The sequence below is a fragment of the Sitophilus oryzae genome, unplaced genomic scaffold (assembly GCF_002938485.1).
Source record: "Sitophilus oryzae breed Bouriz unplaced genomic scaffold, Soryzae_2.0 scaffold_966_pilon_pilon, whole genome shotgun sequence".
NCBI lineage: Eukaryota > Metazoa > Arthropoda > Insecta > Coleoptera > Curculionidae > Sitophilus > Sitophilus oryzae.
Window position 1 is genome coordinate 608,481 of NW_022147601.1, and position 20,169 is coordinate 628,649.

At 29.5% G+C, this 20,169-nt stretch overlaps 1 protein-coding gene across 1 annotated transcript in view; it reads left to right on the forward strand.

Annotated features, from left to right (window-relative positions):
* The first annotated feature begins 415 nt into the window (after nt 1-415).
* Nucleotides 416-20,169, forward strand: part of LOC115891107 (scavenger receptor class B member 1-like) — a 34,027-nt gene continuing 14,273 nt past the window's right edge. The window contains exon 1 of the mRNA XM_030911496.1: nt 416-635. Coding sequence (XP_030767356.1) covers nt 602-635 — 34 coding nt within the window. The 5' untranslated portion in view covers nt 416-601. The remainder of the gene's footprint in view (nt 636-20,169) is intronic.

Here is a 20,169-nt window from a genome sequence, read left to right on the forward strand (position 1 = left end):
GCAATTCTTTCCCCATTTAACCGACTCTCTATCTCCAGTAGTTTCCAAGATACCCATAGAGAACATCGTAGGAAACTCACCCTGTATAAGAAAATTGTTGTATATTCTAAAAAATAAAAAGAAAGCTTTTTTTGGGTAAAGTTTGTTATGTTTTTTAGCGTTAACCATTCATACTGTATCGAAGTACTACAGTTTTATTTTGTTTTAATAAAATTGATATTTTCTTTTAAAAAAAGTCTTAAGTTATTGGTCTATCTGATAGTACGTATCTATACATCACGGCATAATCGTAGACAGCGTAGCACGTGCGAAGAAGCTCCTGATTGGTTGGTACCGTTTCTCCCACCGTGGTCGTACCGCCAACTCTTTTAAAAGACAAGAATTGTTAAATAATTTAAATAAAACTCTCCCTGTCGCGGCTGCATGGGTTCAAGACTTACTTAATCAGTCTTTTTTTATCGATCAGATACAGTTGTTTTATTATTTGGTTTATGTATTTTTAGTGCCCGGATTTTTTGTAAATTGTTACTGATTTTTGGAGTTGAATACGTGTTTTTTTGTGAGTGATTTGGAAGAATTTTTTTGGGAAAAAATTTACAAAATGAAGATGGAAATCAAATATGGTATTAGTGCAAGTAAGTTATATGTTTTCTATTTTTACTATTTTTATATAAATATACAAAAAAATATATACAGGGTGTCCCAGAAATAAGAGCAAGTATTTTAAGGAGTGGTAGATCTCGATAAAAGAAACATATATTTTCTCTTTATCGTTTTTGAAATAAGTCCAAAATAACGGAGTTATTTCCAAAAGAAAAATTATTTTTTTCTAAAATTTTGAGAACCACCGGATTTTTTCTGGATTGTCTTTCTTGGAAATTTAATCTACTACCTATGTTGCCATATTATCAAGAAATTATGTTTTTTAACTGAAAACTAAAAAAAATTCCAAAAAATTAAACATACAAAATTCCGAATTTTTATTTTTTTTTTCGAGAAAAAAAACCTCATAGGCGTGTTTCTGGGGTTATAGTTCTGTTCTCTATAGGGTGAGTCTTAAATAAGTGTAAACATTTATAGGGGTGGAATTTTTTGAACCAGGAAAAATAATTGGAGATTTTTTTGTGTTTCACGATTTTTTTTAATGTTTTTTAAATTAATATCTTGATAATATAGCAACATAGATAAAATGTAGAGGATACGGCTATTTTAAAAATGAATGGTCCAAACCAAATGGTCTTGGTCTTACCGGAAGACTCTTGCAAGTCTTGAACTTTTCTAATAGATTTTTAATAGAGGAACTCTTTACATAGCAAAATCTTTAAATAAATCAATTTTGGTATACAGGTTGATTCTAGGGTGTAGAGGTTCGATATGAAGGAATTTTTCGAAATTCTAGTTCCAAGAGGGTGAAACCACCCCAAATATTACAATATTTTTTATTTAAAAAACGGTCAAGTTTCCGAAAAAAACGCTTAAACACGTATATTTTATTTTGTTTTTTTACATATTTTAAGATTTTTTAAAAACGTATACAGGGTGTTTCGAAAAATCTGGTCATTAATTAATCACGATCCTGCTTAAAGCGCTTGACGTAAAAAGCTGATTTTTGGAAAACAGATTGACTTTAGGGTGTAGAGGTTCGATACGAAGGGATTTTTCAAAACTCGAATTCTAAGGGGGTGAAACTATCCCTAAAATATTAAAATATTTTTTATTTAAAAACGTATATTTTATTTTGTTGTTTTACATATTTTAAGATTTTTTATAAATTTATACAGGGTATTTCATAAAATATAACCATTGAGTAATCACGACTCTGCTTAAACTGCTTGACGTTTAAAGCTGATTTTTGGCAAACGGATTGACTGTGGGGTGTAGAGGTTCGATGAGGAAGGGTTTCTCTAATCTCAAATTCCAAGAGGGTGAAAACGCCCCTCAAATATTACAATATTTGTTATTTAAAAAACGGTAAGTCTTTCGGGAAAATGCTTGGACAAGCATAATTTATTTGTTTTGTTTTTTTTTACATATTTTGAAATTTCTTCAAAAATCATACCGGGTGTTCCAAAAAGTTGGGTAATTTCTTAACCACGATTCTGCTTAAACTGTTTGACGAAAGCTTATTTTTGGCAAACTGATTTTTCGAAAGTCAAATTCCAACGAGATGAAACTACCTTTCAAATATTACCAAGTTATATAATAATATCGCCATATTTTTTTTCTCATGCTGACATAAATGTGAGGAAATTTTATCCAGGTTGTATGTTATGGAAATTCTTGCTTTACTTTATCATCACCATTACAAATGATTAATTCGACGCGAACGAAGTTGCGGGTACACGCTAGTGTAATTATATAATTTCCTATCACTATAAAAAAATTAAAAATTAATATTGACATAATTTTAAAAAAATTATTAATCGTGCTTGTTTCCAGTGTGATTAAATATTTTTTATACGATTAGCGTTAAAAAATGACATCTACAAATCTAAAATATAATTAATTAATATATTCATTATTTATTAAACATTAACAAACAAAAAAAAACACTAACAGTATACTAATCTAAAAATAAAACTTAATTTTTAATTCGATTATTCTTGTTTATAGCAAATTTTTCTCATTATTTATTTTTAACTGTAGTTGCTATTCATTAATCATTTCGAGAATAAATGACAAAATAAACAAAATAACCATACACGCACGATAAGTATTTTAACAATAATTATATTATGTTAATTATTTTTTACAGTGAAAGTGTTATAGTAGATAGAGTATAATTTTTTTGGAAGTACAAATGTCGTTAATTTTTTTCTGTTTTAATGTCTTTATGTTAATTTTGAAATTGTCATTATTTTTTCGGAGAAAAAAAAACGAGATTAAGTTTTTTCGGGCTTTCCATGGCAAAAAACTGCATTTTCTAAAAGTTTGACGTAGTAAGGAACCTCGAAAAAAAGTGATCGTCAGCGAATTTTTAGTGTTTTACGTAATTTGATCTTATCGTTTTTCTAAAAAGAGATATACCGGGTGCATCTCAAAAGTGGCTTTTTTTCAGATAAAAAAACGACATTTGATATGTTAGTATATGACATAAATTAGGATTGATTGACATATTCAATTGTTTTTAGTCACTTGTTTCACCGGAAACGACACAAAAACGCACTGCACGCTCGCCAGGAACGGCCCTGATGAACCTCATGCCATATGAACCTCATGTTACAAGTTCAATTAAACAATATGCAAAAAAGGCAAAAGTCTATCGAATAAAGTAAAAAAATACCGAGAGTGTCATTTAAAATCAAAAATTGTACTCTTTTCTGGTGAAACAGGAAGTGACCGAAAACAATAGAATACGTCAATCAATCCTAATTTATGTCATATACTAACATACGAAAACTCGTTTTTTTTTATGTGAAAAAATAAAAAAGTGATAGGGGTGAGCCACTTTTGAGACGCACACGGTAGATTCTAATTAGATGCTAAAAAGCATCTAATTGAAAAGAAGAAAAGAAGATGGCATTTGCCCCCCCCCCTGGATCACTAAAACAATAAAAATATAAGCTATCTTCTTACATCCATCTGTAAAAAAATAATCATTATTATGAAATTGTTAGGTGTTACCTGTAAAATAATAAAAAATGTGGTAATTATTGGGAAAACTGGAAATCGTCCGATTTTCACCAAAATTGGTATACACACTATTTTGAGGTCGTAGATTACGAATCTATTTTTTTCTTGGCGGTCTCTTACCGTTTTTCAGAAAAACGGAAAATTATTTCAACATTGAATTTTTCTTTATTTCGGCCCTATAAAGTAATAATTTCACTATATTTTCATTATATTATACTTTATCTAAAAGCCACACTTGATTGGGGATAGAAAAGTGTCCAACATTTTACTGGAAAACACTGTTCTTAACAAAATTGCAAAGAAAATTGAGACCAGATGGAAGTTTGACATTTGATATATCCTTCTTTCTCTCTCCTATGTAATAAGAGAGACAAATATATTTTAGACCTAATCTAGAAATTTGAAAATTTCTAGATTAGGTCTAGAATCTTCTATTTTTCGGGTGATTACGGATTTTAAATAAATTACCTATTATGAGATCGAAAACCTTAAAAATATGAGAAATTAAGAAAAATTCGATATTGAAATTATTTTTCGGTTTTCTGAAGAACGGTAAGAGACCGCCAAGAAAAAAGATTCGTAACGTTGAGATTCGTAATCTACGACTTCAAAATAAGGTGTATACCAATTTTGGTGAAAATCGGACGATTTCCAGTTTTCCCAATAATTACCAAAAATGTCAATTTTTTATTCATTTTTACCTTGCCCCCCCCTAAATTTCATTCTTCCGGCGCCCATGAATAAGAAGACTAAGGAAGGAGCATATCAAAAATCTTAGGTCCACCGCGATGGGACTCAAATATGGCCGACTTAAATTCCGGTTTATCAGTGTCGTTCTAATTTTATTTAAAAAATGTAAAACTATGATGTAGGGTAGACGTGGGGTAGACTCAATAATTTGTTGTTTTATTTTACGTTGTGAATAAATGTTGGTAGTTATTAAAATTGTTATAAAAATATATAATTCTAATAAAAATAGATAAGTTATAATAAGTATTTATTAACACAAACATCCGATACGCTACTGAAGCAGGTAAGTCAAATTAACGTATCTAAATTCTTTGACATCTAATCTTTGACAAGTAGTAAATAAAAGCAAAAATGCAAGAAAAAATGTATAATTAGTTAATTTAAGTGAATTTCATAAATTATCGGTTTACTACACGTATGTATATCATATGTCTCTTACTAGCGAAAAGTTGGTACATTATTTCACTCGATTTTTGCCGAGATCTACCGCACGCTACACAACCAACTATTTTAGAGTCTTTTTCGATAAATCGCGATAGTGTCACTGCTAATTTAAGTTCTGCCACAATTTTCATCTAGATTTACTACCTTTATATAACTATCAGTAATAGAATAAATAATAAATAACATAAAATAAGCTACGTAAAGACTGACAAATCCACAAAATTTCAAATCAAATTCAAATGTCAAATGAATCGTCAAACAGAACTGTCAAGGATCCCCACCCTAGAGTGCTTTTTCCGCCCGCCATGCATGAATACATGGATAGCATTATGCTCCTTCCTTAGTCTTCTTATTCAAAGCCTCAAACTTAAACTGGCACAGATTTCTTTGTAGTTGATAAAATAATGCATTTTCTTAATCAAAGGAATAATTTTATAATCTAGACAAGTCCCCACTAGGTCTGGAATAATGAAAAATTGATTTTTAATTACTAATTAATTATAATCTTATTTAAATGTGAAAAACGCGGCTTGGTCCACACGTATTTCGGTATACTAATTAGTTAATTAGGGATATATTTCTTAATTAGGGTTATTATCATTAGGATTAATCTATATGGTCCAAGCAGCAAGGCATTTATAACTAATATAAGTTGTTCTGGTGTTTTCCCACAGTATCTGCATTCGCCGTTGTTTCTCAGCTTCAGCCTACTGAGGTGTTGAGGAGACAGTGTCTTAGACTGTTTATTTTGACATGGACAATTTAGTTGGTTTCTCCTTGGGAAGCTATAACTTACATTATATTTCTTAATTTATATATGTTACATTATATACAATATATTATTCTTAACTTTATTTTTCTAGACCACCCTATACCGGGTGCGTAGCTGGGATTAGTTTTAATTAAATAAATATGGCCAAAAATATGGATTCCACCTCTTCTAATATTAAAGAACCTATAAAGAGGCTTAGGTTTACAGCAGATGACGACTTAGCCCTTCTAAGAGAATTTGTTGCTTGTTGCCCTAAACCCACTGGCAGACGTTGAACAATAAAGCACTGGAAATAAGCCCTTTAGTTTTAAAATACCCAGTAAACATAACAATTTCAAAGTTTTAAATTCAAAGTTAGGTTAAGTTTAAATAGCGGACGCGACGCGAACAGAATTCTTTCCGATCCGATAACTATAAATGAAGAGAGTTAATACCACCTCACGTAAAGGGAATAACACCTGGCCTTATTAACGTCCATGCACGCTATTCGGTTTAGCGATATCTCTCTATTACGCTGTTTATTGTTATTTTACGCGAGTTTATTTTTGCGCACAGGAAATTTTACTCGTTTGCACATCGTCATAAAAAAAATTTCGTACCACGAATTAGGGACAAGATTTTTATCTGTATACTTATAGGATACCTAATCTGTGATATTAGTATATGACATAAATTAGGATTGATTCAAAGAATATACCTAGCTAGAAAAAGAATGGACTCTGCCATACTGAAAAATGGTCCTACAGAAGTGGCGCCATCTATTGAGTAGGGCTTGTTTTAAATGGATCGAAGCGCGAGCTTTTTAAATGAGCGTATTTATTGAATTTTACTCTAAAATAATTAAATTTGATTATTAAATATAATTTTTTACACAAATTCAACAATACTAATAACTAGTATTGGTTGTGTGTAAGTTGTTATGTGTAAAAAATAAGATTTAACAGTATAATTTATACAATTATTAAATAAAATTAAAGCCAAACATGTGAAATATTATTTATTATTTAAAGTTTTTATTTATAAGTCAAATATTTAAACATCATTTATTATAATAAAACAAGACCATCGTAATACGCCCAAAGTTTTGTAAATGGAGTAAATATAAATAGGTACTTAAATGATGGCAAAAATAAAAGACTTACATTATATTTTTAGGACCACAAACAAAAGGAATTGTCTAATTAAAACACATACACAACACATATAACAAATTATAGTTTGAAACACAAAACATCCCCCTTTAGAACTTCGTCTGTCATGTTAAGAAATGAAAGTAAATAATAAAGCGCCTCTCGTGTTTGTTCGCACTCAAAAAATTTCAATTAATGCCTGTATATATTTTTAATATATTTTTTAAATTTACATTTTTTTAATTGCAAAGTAATATATTACATTTAAATGGAATATATTACATAACAATTATGTCAATTACAGGATTACAAGCTTATTTTTTAAAATCACTGAAACTTCCGCGGCTGACAACGAAAACTGAAAAATATAACGGCACTTTTTGTTTTGGACATGCATATCAACATTACGCTGTACTATTATGTGTTTGTTGTTGAAATAATATAAAATATGTAATTATAACTTGTAAATTTTAATATTTTAACATGATTTTAACTACTTTTGACAATAACTAACTTTCATCTAACTTTTTGTTATCAAGATGACATTTTAGACGGCAACTGACATATATGTCATAATATTTGAATCTTAAATATGTGTGTAATATAATTTAAATTACTATAATGCAACTTTATACTAAGAAAACATTTATACATTCACAAAATACAACAAAGTCTAATAATAGTTATAGTTTGAAAACAATAAATATTGAATTAAAATTAAAATAAAAATTAAAATAGTTAAGCGCGACCCCTTGTGTCAAAATTAGATGATTAAATTTTCGCAATTTTTACACCATTTGATGACCGGTGGCGCCTCTAGTGTTTGTTCGGGCGGTTGGTCTTTTACTCCCGCTTATGGCCATTAAAGAAAAAGTTCTAAAGGGGGATGTTTTGTGGTTTGAAAAACGTTTTGATAATCATTTATTTGATAATATCTTTGAATAAGAAGACTAAGGAAGGAGCATAATGCTATCCATGTATTCATGCATGGTGGGCGGAAAAGCCACCAAAAAAGCTCTCTAGGGTGGGGATCCTTGACAGTTCTGTTTGACGATTCATTTGACACATTTGAATTTGATTTGAAATTTTGTGGATTTGTCAGTCTTTACAGAGCTTATTTTATGTTATTTATTATTTATTCTACTACTGATAGTTGTATAAAGGTAGTAAATCTAGATGGAAATTGTGGCAGAACTTAAATTAACAGTGACACTATCGCGATTTATCAAAAGACTCTAAAATAGTTGGTTCTGTAGCGTGCGGTAGATCTCGGCAAATATTGAGTGAAATAATGGAACAACTTTTCGCTAGTAAGTGACTATGTAATATACATACATGTAGTAAACCGATCATTTATGAAATTCACTTAAATTAACTAAATTATATATTTTTCTTGCATTTTAGCTTTTATTTATTACTTGTCAAAGATTAGATGTCAAAGAATTTAGATACGTTAATTTGACTTACCTGCTTCGGTAGCGTATCGGATGTTTGTGGTAATAAATACTTATTATAACTTATCTATTTTTATTAGAATTATATATTTTTATAACAATTTTAATAACTACCAACATTTATTCACAACATAAAATAAAACAACAAATTATTGAGTCTACCCCACGTCTACCCTACATCATAGTTTTACATTTTTTAAATAAAATTAGAACGACACTGATAAACCGGAATTTAAGTAGGCTATATTTGAGGCCCATCGCATTGTACCTAAGATTTTTGATATGCTCCTTCCTTAGTCTTCTTATTCAAAGGATAATATTATGATTGGCGCTATGACAACGACAATATTTTTTGAGAATTTGTCAATAATATGACAATGGCCGTTGGAAACTATGGAAACTACAAAAAAATTCTGATTTAACGCCATCTGGCAATAACTAGTAGCAACTTCTTAACCTAAAAATTAATTGCACTACCACCTAGTGGCTAGGGCTGGAACTATTTTATTTGAGATTTCCGTGGAAACGGTGGAATCGCTTTTGCTATTTCACTTTCCCGCCCCTGGATTGATTGACGTATTCAATTGTTTTTGGACAACTTTTGATTTTTAAATGACACCTACGGTATTTTTTTACTTTATTCGATTGAAAATTACATTCTGAATAGAATGACATATCATATGTCAACTTTTGGCATTCTCGCTTAATAAAAAATTGTATTTTATATTTCGATCTAGAGCGCCATGGCTACGTTAAAAACACTAATTCTTAATCAAGGAGCCTTGGAAAAATAGATTTGATCGTCTAATATTTTTAGTGTCATGTCCTGCTCAGTTAGAATATGCTCAAATCGTATTTTTAGGTAGGTACCATTTAAAAATTGTAGTCATTTCCGGTGAAACAGGAAGTGACCAAAAACAATAGAATACGTCAATCAATCCTAATTTATGTCGTATTCTAACATACCGAATCTCGTTTTTTTGTCTGAAAAAATAAAAAAGTTATAGGGGGTGATCCACTTTTGAGACGTACCCGGTATATCTACTATACAGATATTTTTCTACATAACTGCTCTTATTTGTTTACTATAATGACAACAATACGAAAAATTAACAAACTAAAACACGTGTTGTATTATAAGGAAAAATAATTATAAAATTACTTTGTATATTTTTCTCCCAGTGTTTTTTCGCCGTTTTGATTTGCATTTTTCTCTATTATGCATCTAGTAGGCTTATGTACTCTTCCGGCAATAATTATTATATTGATCTGAATTAATCAAGAAAATTGTTTACATTTTGCGGTTATAATAACCAATGGAATTTTTTCATAAATAAAAAAGTCAAACGTAACAATGTCTCGTTGTATTGTTTATAATCCTTGTTGAATGAACCTGTACTACGATCTTGTTTTATATTCTTTTATTGAGAAATATAATAATTCATAACTTTCACAGTTTGTCCATGGAAATTACAAGAGTAGAGGAAATTGAATACTGGAAAGTTCGCAGAATTTTTTATTATTAAGATATAATTTTCTATCCCTTCTAACCACAGATTACAAGGCAAAGTTCAAATCAATCTGACTCATAGGTAGAGTCAGGTAGTCTCATAGTAATACAAGATTGTCAAAAAAACTTAAAAACTTTATTCTCCCTGGTCAAGCTTTACATATTATTTGTCTATTTGTGAAAAAAATCAACAAGATAAAAGTCGTAGCAGAATATTAATTGAAACCGATTAAAAAATAAGATGTATGAACAGTATATGAGGTTATTGACTGACTTTTTTTTCTTGTACGACACAGAGATAACAAGAGATCTTCTCTTTGAGATTGGACGGCATTATTTATACTTAATAGGTACTTATCTGTAACTAGCTATTGCTTCCTTTTTGTTATCAGCAAAAATAAGATTTTTATTGCTTTTTTATCAATTTTTAAAAATATAGTTAGATGACTTAATGTAAAATATAACAGATTTATACAGGGTGTCCCCTAAATAAGAGCGAGTATTGGTCCAGAGGTAGTACTGATTAAAACAAGGTATTGACAGGCCTTGTATACAGGGTGTCATTGAAATGGTGGGGGTGATAGTACTCCTAAAAATAGTAAAAAAAGTTCCTATAAGTTTCGGGCGCAAAATGCATATTAAGGGAGTTAGGGGCACTGAAAGGGTGAATTTAAAAAACGGTTGTTTTAAAATTGTAGGCTTAAAAAACGAGATAAAAATGCTCTGCCATAAATTTTGACCCTAAATCAAATCGTGATACTGAAAAATTATTTGGAAAAGCTGAAAGGGTAGTTTTTGCAAGGATAGTGTTTTTTTTCGTGAATAACTTTTTTGAGGTTATTTTTTTTGCAACGTGGGTTCATTTTTTGAAAACTACATACTTTTTGGTACAAAAAAGGTACTCTTGTTGCACATCGCTCAGAGTGATGGTTTTCGAGAAAATTGAAGGCAGAGAGTTTGCTCTGATGGGTTGCTAACTGGTTAATCAACATAAACTTATGAGAGTTATGGCGGTTCAAAAGTAACCAAGTAGACATTAAATAATTAATTGGAAAATCAAAATTTTATGATTTTTAAAACATCTTATTGCTTTAAAAACGAAATAATCTTTTTTGGTTTTAAAAAAATTTGGTTTTTGTCGTTTTTTAAATTCACCCTTTCAGTGCATTTTACGCCCTATACTTATAGGGACTTTTTTATTATTTTTAGGAGTACTATCACCCCCCGATTTTTTACACCATTTCAATGGATTATGGGCCCAAACACAAAGAGAGTACCTAAATATGAGAGGGAGACTACACCATAATTGTAAATGGTTGAATAAGCTGAAAATGATGCTGAATGATGCTGTTGGTTACATGAAATTAACGAACAAGTGTGTCTAGTTGTTGTATAGTCTAAGGTTTCTGCGGACCACAAAATTATGTTCACCTTATTTTCACATTTAATCATTGGGTTAGTGGTACTTTCTATTTCATATGTAACGATTACATATTGTACGTTCTACTGTTGGTTTTGTGCCTTTAGTGGAGGCGCATTGGCAATAAGGTTGTTGCTATGAACTACCATACCGACCTAAAGATGAAAGTATTTTGATTGGTGTACTCTGAGTGCTGTGTGTGTGTTGCGTAAGTCTGCATATTTAGTTTTAAAAATTCCGTGATATAACTGTTAACGACAAATATGGAAATATTTTGAACAAAATATATGTTATTTTAACCCTTAATAGCTATACTGAATAATTCTCCTTCATCGTTACAGAGTGATAGTAAAATAAAACGTTTTTGTATCTCTCCATACTTTTACAGGGTTGTTCACCACATACGACACGGAGTATTGTAGCTAAACGATGAGATTTTTACAAATTGTAAGTTTTGGGTTCGATGAAGGACTATTAGGGGTACAATTTAAAAATAATTTTACAAGATACAGAGTGTCCAAAATAAGTAAAAAATATCAAAGTTGTATTTTTTTAAATGGAACACCCTGTATATTATTACATTTTTAGTTTCTACGATTAAAATAAAGGTAAATTTGATTAAGGTTTATTATACTTAAACCTGACCGTTTTTTAAATATTTTCAATTTTGTGAAATTGCAGTAAAAATTTTAAGGCTTCATTTCTCCAAGGGTATCAAAGTTTTTAATACTAAATATTTACTGAAGTTTATTTACTGATCAGTTATTGTGATGCAATAATAAAAATAATACTACCTTATACAGAGTGTCTAAAAATTTATTTTAAATAATTATTAGCTTCAAACGGCAATAACTTGTTTAATTTAAATGGAACACCCTGTATATTTTACGAGAATCAGATGCACAATTTAATTGTCTATCAAATTATATCATACCATTTTTTACCTATCTCTTTAAGTTTCCGTAGAAAATGTATTTTCTTGTAATTTAGAACTTATTTATCAATATACCCATGGACTATTGACATTTTAGATTATTTTTAAAGATGAACCAAATTTTTAAAGAGTACAGATACTAATATTGTCGATATAATTAGTTTATTTCATTAAAAAATAAGAAAAATTGTTTAAATATTTATTAAAGAGGATCAATTAATATGATTCCAGTATTCAAACTACATTAACAGACTATTTGCGTTGATTAATAATAATTGCTCCAAATACTAAAAAACTGAATTTTGTATGGGCATTAGACAGTGTGATAAAAAGTAACACCTTAAAAATGATATTTCATTTTTTAATAAATGCTTATTTATAACAACAGAGACTTTAATTTGATAACTTATTATTATATTAATTTCTGACTCAAATCCACATTTATTTATAATAATTTATTAACGAACACAATTAAGTATGTAATTAATTAGTATATGGGCGGAAATAATGGTGTTATATTTAATTAATGGTATACTCTTTTATAAAGATTGAAATAGTTTTCTTTTTGCATACAAATGGGCTAGTAATATTATCGTTTGGCTAAAAACGATAATATTACTAGTCTGTACATTTTGTACATTTGTTGCTTTAAAAACAATCTAAAATGTCAATATTCCATGGATATATTGATAAATGAGGTCTAAATTATAAGAAAATGCATTTTCTACGAAAACTTGAAGGGATAGGTAAAAAATGGTATAATACAATTTGATAGACAATTTAATTGTGCATCTGATTCTCCTAAAATATAGAGGGCATTCCATTTAAATTAAAGAAGTTATTGCCGTTTGAAACTAATAATTATTTAAAATAAATTTTGAGACACTCTGTATAAGGTAGTATTATTTTTATTATTGCAACACAATAACTGATCAATAAATAAACTTCATTAAATATTTAGTATTTAAAACACTGATACCCTTGGAGAAATGAAGCTTTAAAATTTTTACTGCAATTTCACAAAATTGAAAATATTTCAAAAACGGCAAGGTTTAAGTATAATAAACCTTAATCAAATTTACCTTTATTTTAATCGTAGAAACTAAAAATGTAATAATATACAGGGTGTTCCATTTAAAAAAATACAACTTTGATATTTTATATTTATTTGGGACACTCTGTATCTTGTAAAAATATTTTTAAATTGTAGCTCTAATAGTCCTTCAACGAACCCCAAACTTACAATTTGTAAAAATCTCATCGTTTAGCTACAATACTCCGTGTCGTATGTGGTAAACAACCCTGTATATTAGTATAGATTTTTACTTATTTTTATCTGCAGAATATGCTGCCGAATTTTCCGGAATACAGTCCGGGCCACCCTGTATAGATACAGAGACAATTATTGTGAATTGGTAATCAATCATTATTTTGAAAAAATACGTGGTAAACATAAAAAGTAATATTTTCACATATTTTTATACCCTAAGATTATAGACTACTAAAATATATCGTGAAATGAGCATTTATCCATAAGCTATGTTTTCCCAAACAATGCAAGCTAAGGAAAATTGAAAACTGTATGTCAATAAAACCAAGGTCTCTTGAGAGATGAACTTACTATAATTTTCATCAAAAATAAACAGTATTTTTTTTATTTTTTCCTACCCACAGTGATTGGTCTTGAAGAATTACTACTATACTCTGGTCTCCAAGGAATCAAAAAATACAAGAATAACAAAAAAATAAATAAAATACGAATGCAAAGGTTATATTTTAAAACAACGAAAGCATGCAAAAATATGATGAATATATCCTGCAGAAATTTTTGCTGAAGCTTAAGCTTAAGCAACTATACATTTACTGCAATGTATATTGACGGAGATGGGGCCCTAGGGTGGGGATCTTTGACAGTTCTGTTTGACGATTCATTTGGCACATTTGAATTTGATTTGAAATTTTTTGAATTTGTCAGTCTTTATACTGAGCTTATTTTATGTTATTTATTATTTATTCTACAACTGGTAGTTGTTTAGAGTTGTTAGTAGTAAAGCTAGAAGGATTTTTTTGTGCTAGAACTTAAATTAACAGTGACACTATTGCGATTTATCGAAAAAGACTGTCAAATAGTTGGTTGTGTAGCGTGCGGTAGATCTCGGTCAAAAATCGAGGAAAATAATAACTTTAGGACCATCGCAGGTTTGGTGTTCTTCCAGGTCTCCTTGTGATAATTTTGTCCTGGTGGTAAGAATATAAATATATCAGTTGACCCACTCTTCGCCCGTATCAAGATTCCTCCCGCCGCTCCCCGCCTGTCTTGTAGACTTGGGTCAGTCTACATCCGTTGCTCGACGTGTACACAGCGTTCCAAATTTATTTTAGTTTTGTTTTCGGTCCGACGCAGAGGGTGAACCAAAAATAGTGTTTTAGTTGTTTTGTTCGAATTGTCAATAAAATGTCTACTAGAAATATTTGTACAGTGGATGGTTGTGAAAGTAGAATGACAGACAATATATCGTTCTTTAGGTGCCCAAAAGATGAAGGAAGGTTTTTATATAGTATAGGATATTAAGTATATAATAATTAAAGTATTAGACATATTATAATTATGGAAACCTAACTATGAAAAAATGGTTTTAAAAATATACATATAAATTAGGAAAAGATTTTACTCGAAATATGCACAAAATATTTATTTTTAACAATTAGTTTATTATTTTAGTAGATATTTTAGAGTAGTAGTAGATACTTTACTATTATGTTTTGGATTTTGCATTATTTACCGGTTTGCAAAGTGCATATTAAATTATTATTTAAGATATTTGCATTTTTTTAAATGGCATGTTTTACTTTTTAGATGTTTGTATTTAACTTTAACTACCTACCTGGAAAGTCCAAATTTTATCGTCAGGTAATAAAAATACGTGCATACAACTTCTTCCGCTATTGACAAGTTTTTCAGAGTTTTTACTAAATTTTATGTAACAGTAAATATAACAATTGACGAGCACATGGGAAAAACGATGAGTATCCAGAAATGATAAATATTCAGGAAACCGTTTTTTTAATTGAAATTACGCATGGACTTTTATATTCGAGTTTATATCGTTTTTCCCATTTTTAAATGCCTGTTTCTATGTGACCGTTATCGATATTCCCGTTTATTTAGGTACCAAAAGGTGTAGCTTTTTGGTACTTTCATTATTTTTCCCGTGTGCTCTTCAATTAGTAGTAAATACTGTAATAAATTATATTTGCATATTTCTTAAGTTATAGCATGTTTTGCTTTTTAGCTGATTGCATTTAACTTGAATTATCTACCTTTTTATTAAAAGGTAATAAAAAGTACTTGGATACAACTTGTCTTGCCATAGTCAATTTTTTTTCAGTTTTTACTAAATTTTATCGAACGGTAAAATTTATTACACAATTAACTACTAACAGTCATAATTACATTAATAAATTATTCTAAATAAATGTGGATTTGAGTCAGAAATCAATATAATAATAAGTTATCAAAATGAACGTCTCTGTTGTTATAAATAAGCATTTATTAAAAAATGAAATATCACTTTTAAGGTGTTACTTTTTACCACACTGTCTAATACACATACAAAACTCAGTTTTTTAGTATTTGGGGCAATTATTATTAATCAACACAAACAGTCAGTTAATGTAGTTTGAATACTGGAATCATATTAATTGGTCCTCTTTAACAAATATTTAAACAGTTTTTTTTTTATTTTTTAATGAAATAAACGAATTATATCGAGAATATTAGTATCTGTACTCTTTAAAAATTTGGTACATCTTTAAGAATAATCTAAAATGTCAATATTCCATGGGTATATTGATAAATAAGTTTTAAATTACAAGAAAATGCATTTTCTACGGAAACTTAAAGAGATAGGTAAAAAATGGTATAATACAATTTGATAGACAATTAAATTGTGCATTTGATTCTCATAAAATATACAAGGTGTTCCATTTAAATCAAACAAGTTATTGCCGTTTAAAGCTAATAATTATTTACAATAAATTTTTAGACACTCTGTATAAGTTACTATTATTTTTATTATTGCAACACAATAACTGATCAATAAATAAACTTCAGTAAATATTTAGTATTAAAAACTTTGATACCCTTGGAGAAATGAAGCCTTAAAATTTTTGCTGCAATTTCACAAAATTGAAAATATTTCGAAAACGGTATGGTTTAACTGTAATAAACCTTAATCAAATTCACCTTTATTTTAATCCTAGAAACTAAAAATGTAATAATATACAGGGTGTTCCATTTAAAAAAATACAACTTTGATATTTTTTACTTCTTTGGGACACTCTGTATCTTGTAAAATTATTTTTAAATTGTACCTCTAATAGTCCTTCATCGAACCCAAAATTTACAATTTGTAAAAATCTCATCGTTTAGCTACAATACTCCGTGTCGTATGTGGTGAACAAGCCTGTATAAACATTACATAATACTAGTGACGTATTCTTGAAAAATTTATCGTATATTTTATTTGTCCATCATTGGACACAGTCTAGTAGCAAACATCAATTATTCTATATAATATGTTTCCACAACGTCCTTAAACTTATACAGATAAAACACAAAATTATAAGATATCTTTAAATATAATTAAGAAAGTTCAAAGTCAAAACAGTGCAAAATATTTTTTGGCAAATATTAAATTTTAATACTCGTTTGTGAAATCACATAAATTATTAAAATATAATTAGTACGTATCATACATAATCATAATTAAAAATAAAAAAAATACCATAATATTTATTTTTTATAATAATATGTCTAATCTTTCGCCAGTGGCGGTCCTAAAAGCATATTTTTTTCTACAATACTTAAAGTTTTAAAAGTCCATTTCATTAGTCCGAAAAAGTAGCAAAATAAGCGTTCGGCATTTAACGTTTTAAGTAAAACTGGCTAGGTATTTTTACACAAATGAAGAAGGAAATTAAAGATAAAGGATTATACTACACACACCGGAAAAATCTAGGGATATAATTTTATTAAAGTTAAAAATAAATGTTTTGAATAAACAACCACATATTTGTAGGCCGATTCTTTCTACTTCGATTGAAACGAAGTAGTCACAGTAGTTATTTCTAAATTTGGGATATTTGCAGAAATGTTTGTGCATTTTTTGTCAAATGTATAAAAAGCACCTAGCATCAATTGTTCGAATTTAACCTGTACTGGGTATGTTTGTATGATAACTGGCCAGGATTCATTCAAATAACTCTGTTTAGTATTAACCGACATTATGGAGCGTAGACATCTTAACAGAGACGAAATGCTAAGGGCCATGGGTATGCTCGAAGCTGGAATGCGCCAAATCGACGTAGCTAGAGCATTAAATACAACGCAAAGTGTAATATCGCGATTAAGCGCACGCTACCGTGAAAGTGGTGATGTTGCTGAAAGGCACACAGGGCGACATTGCATTACTACCCCTCAGCAAGATCATTTTTTACAATTAATTGCTCGACGCCGACCGACTCTTACAGCACCAGAGCTTAGTTTAGTTCTCCAGGAAACACATAATGTAACCGTTAGTCCTGACACTGTTCGCAATAGATTAAGAGAGGTCAACTTAAGAAGCAGACGCCCCTGGAGAGCTCAACCCTTAACGAGAGGAAATCGAGAGGTACGATATTTGTGGGCTCAAGATCATGTTCAGTGGTCGAATGAACATGGGCCAATGTTCTCTTCACGGATGAGTCACGCTTTGGAATTCATCCGGATTCGAGAAGGCTTAGGGTATGGGGAGAACCGGGAAATTTTATTCGGTTGGATCATGTTCAGGAAGTGCACCCTTATCAAGGTGGAACAGTTATGGTCTGGGGAGGAGTCCAGTTAGGCCGAAAAACTGATCTCGTTTATCTTGAAAGGTTTCTAATAGGAATCACATATCGTGATTTAATTCTTGAGCCTGTCGTGTTACCATATGCCAATGATTTTGGGAGAAACTTCATTCTCATGCATGACAATGCACGGCCTCATACAGCCAGAGTGGTAAGTGAGTTTATCAATGATCATCAATTAAACATCTTACCCTGGCCGGCACAATCTCCTGACCTCAACCCCATCGAGCACGTATGGGACGCGGTCCAAAGAAGAATTTTGAGAATGGGTATGCCTCGTGAAACTCGTAGGGATCTGGTTCGGGCCGTGAATGCAGCGTGGCAGGCTGTACCTCAAGAAGAGATCGACAACCTGATCAGGAGCATGGAGAGACGATTTAGGGCTGTAATGAACAGTACAGGAGGCCATACCTTTTATTAAGTAAAAATGTTTTTATCTTTTTTTTTTAAATAATAATAAAAAATAAAAATGTGTGTATCTTTTTGAATTCAATAAAAATCAAGGTAAATTTGAAAAATTCGGTAAATTTCGCATTTTTATTTCCAATACGTCCTGTAAACTATTTGTTTATTTTAATTTTATTATATCAGAAATGCAAATAATAAAATTACTGATGATGGTTGGATAAAATTGTAATATCCCTAGACTTTTCCGGTGTGTGTATACATATATATCCGTATTGTAGCACATTTTTAGACAACTTCTAAGATAGAAATACCACTGTTTTATTTTATATATCGTCAAAAATTTCTCTAAACTTCAAATTAATTTTTTCCTAATTCTTAAAAAATATGACCGCTACTGTTTTTTTGCAAATCTTTTAATATTTGTATTGATCTTCCTTCGTACTAAGCTTTCTTCATCAAAATTCGCAGGTCCTTGATCCTATCACTATTACGCGATAAATCAAAACACTAATCACTCATTCTGCACTATTTTTTTAAATAAATTTCGACATTTTTAACCTTCTCAACAAATTGGTCTAATTAATATGAAATTTCGAAACGTTTCGACCGGTTTTTTGACCATATATTGACTCAATATTGTGTTTAATTATTCTTTCGATTACATAAATAAATCTGAATGTTTTGATCAATTATTCATGTAATTACTTACAAATAAAAAATTTGTCTAGCACCTAAAAAAAATGAATAATTTTGTAATTCTTCTTGATTTTCTCAGTATTATCAGGTGATTTTTTGGGTCATGTACTTGAAAAATCATGTGAATTTATGAAATTAATTATGAGATTTGGTATTCCGGTTGATATTAATATAAAATAATCATCGGTATTATTCAAAATTGGGTTTTTAAAGGTCGAAATAAAAAAGTTTGTAAACGATCTTGAACTACTAATATTTAAGATACTAATGAATACTATTAAATTATTCTTTGAAAAAAATATATTTATCCACAACACGTATTAAATTACTTTTTTCCAAAACGGTATAGAAATTTGGGAAAAAATTTAAAAACAAGCAAATTTTTTTATGAAGAATGCATTTTTCTTACAATGTCTCTCTGAGAAAAATGCAACAAGATAGATTCTAGATAAAGCAGTTTAATGCATTTTTTCCTGCAACCTTAAAGTCAAGTTTAACTGCAAAAAATAGAAGTATTGTAGCCAAGTTGAACCTTGTACTGTAAGAGGAAACCTTCAATACAATAATTCTTTGAACATATTTCATTAAAATAAAGCCTTAAAAATTCATTTCATAGTAAGTAAAATACCATAAAATGTTAATGACTTTTACTATCTTTATCAACTCTATATAGGTTCAAAAAAAGTCAGCTTCAAATATATTACAGTCCAAACAAAAAAAAACTTGAACGGTAGCAACTACTGTTAATTAATAAATAATAGATTTATAACATAATTTATCGTATTTTTAATAGAATAAATAATATCTGTCTAAAGTTAATGACACTAAACTATTTTTGGAATAGATTCTTAAAAAAAAACACATAAAATATCATTTAATTTGAAGAAAAAAAAATAATGAAGCTATTAATGATTTCTCGTTATTTGAAACGGCCTAAATACTAAATATAGACAGATAAAATAAACCCAGCGTCATAGTTGGCTTGGAAATGAAGATCGCTGTCTTTTTATATGTAAAATTATATGGGGAATGTCACTGTACGTTATATTTCCAAGCCAACTTGACACCTTTTTTTAGATCATACAGTAGACGGCTGGGAATGACGATGGCTGATAATTTTGGCAGTCAT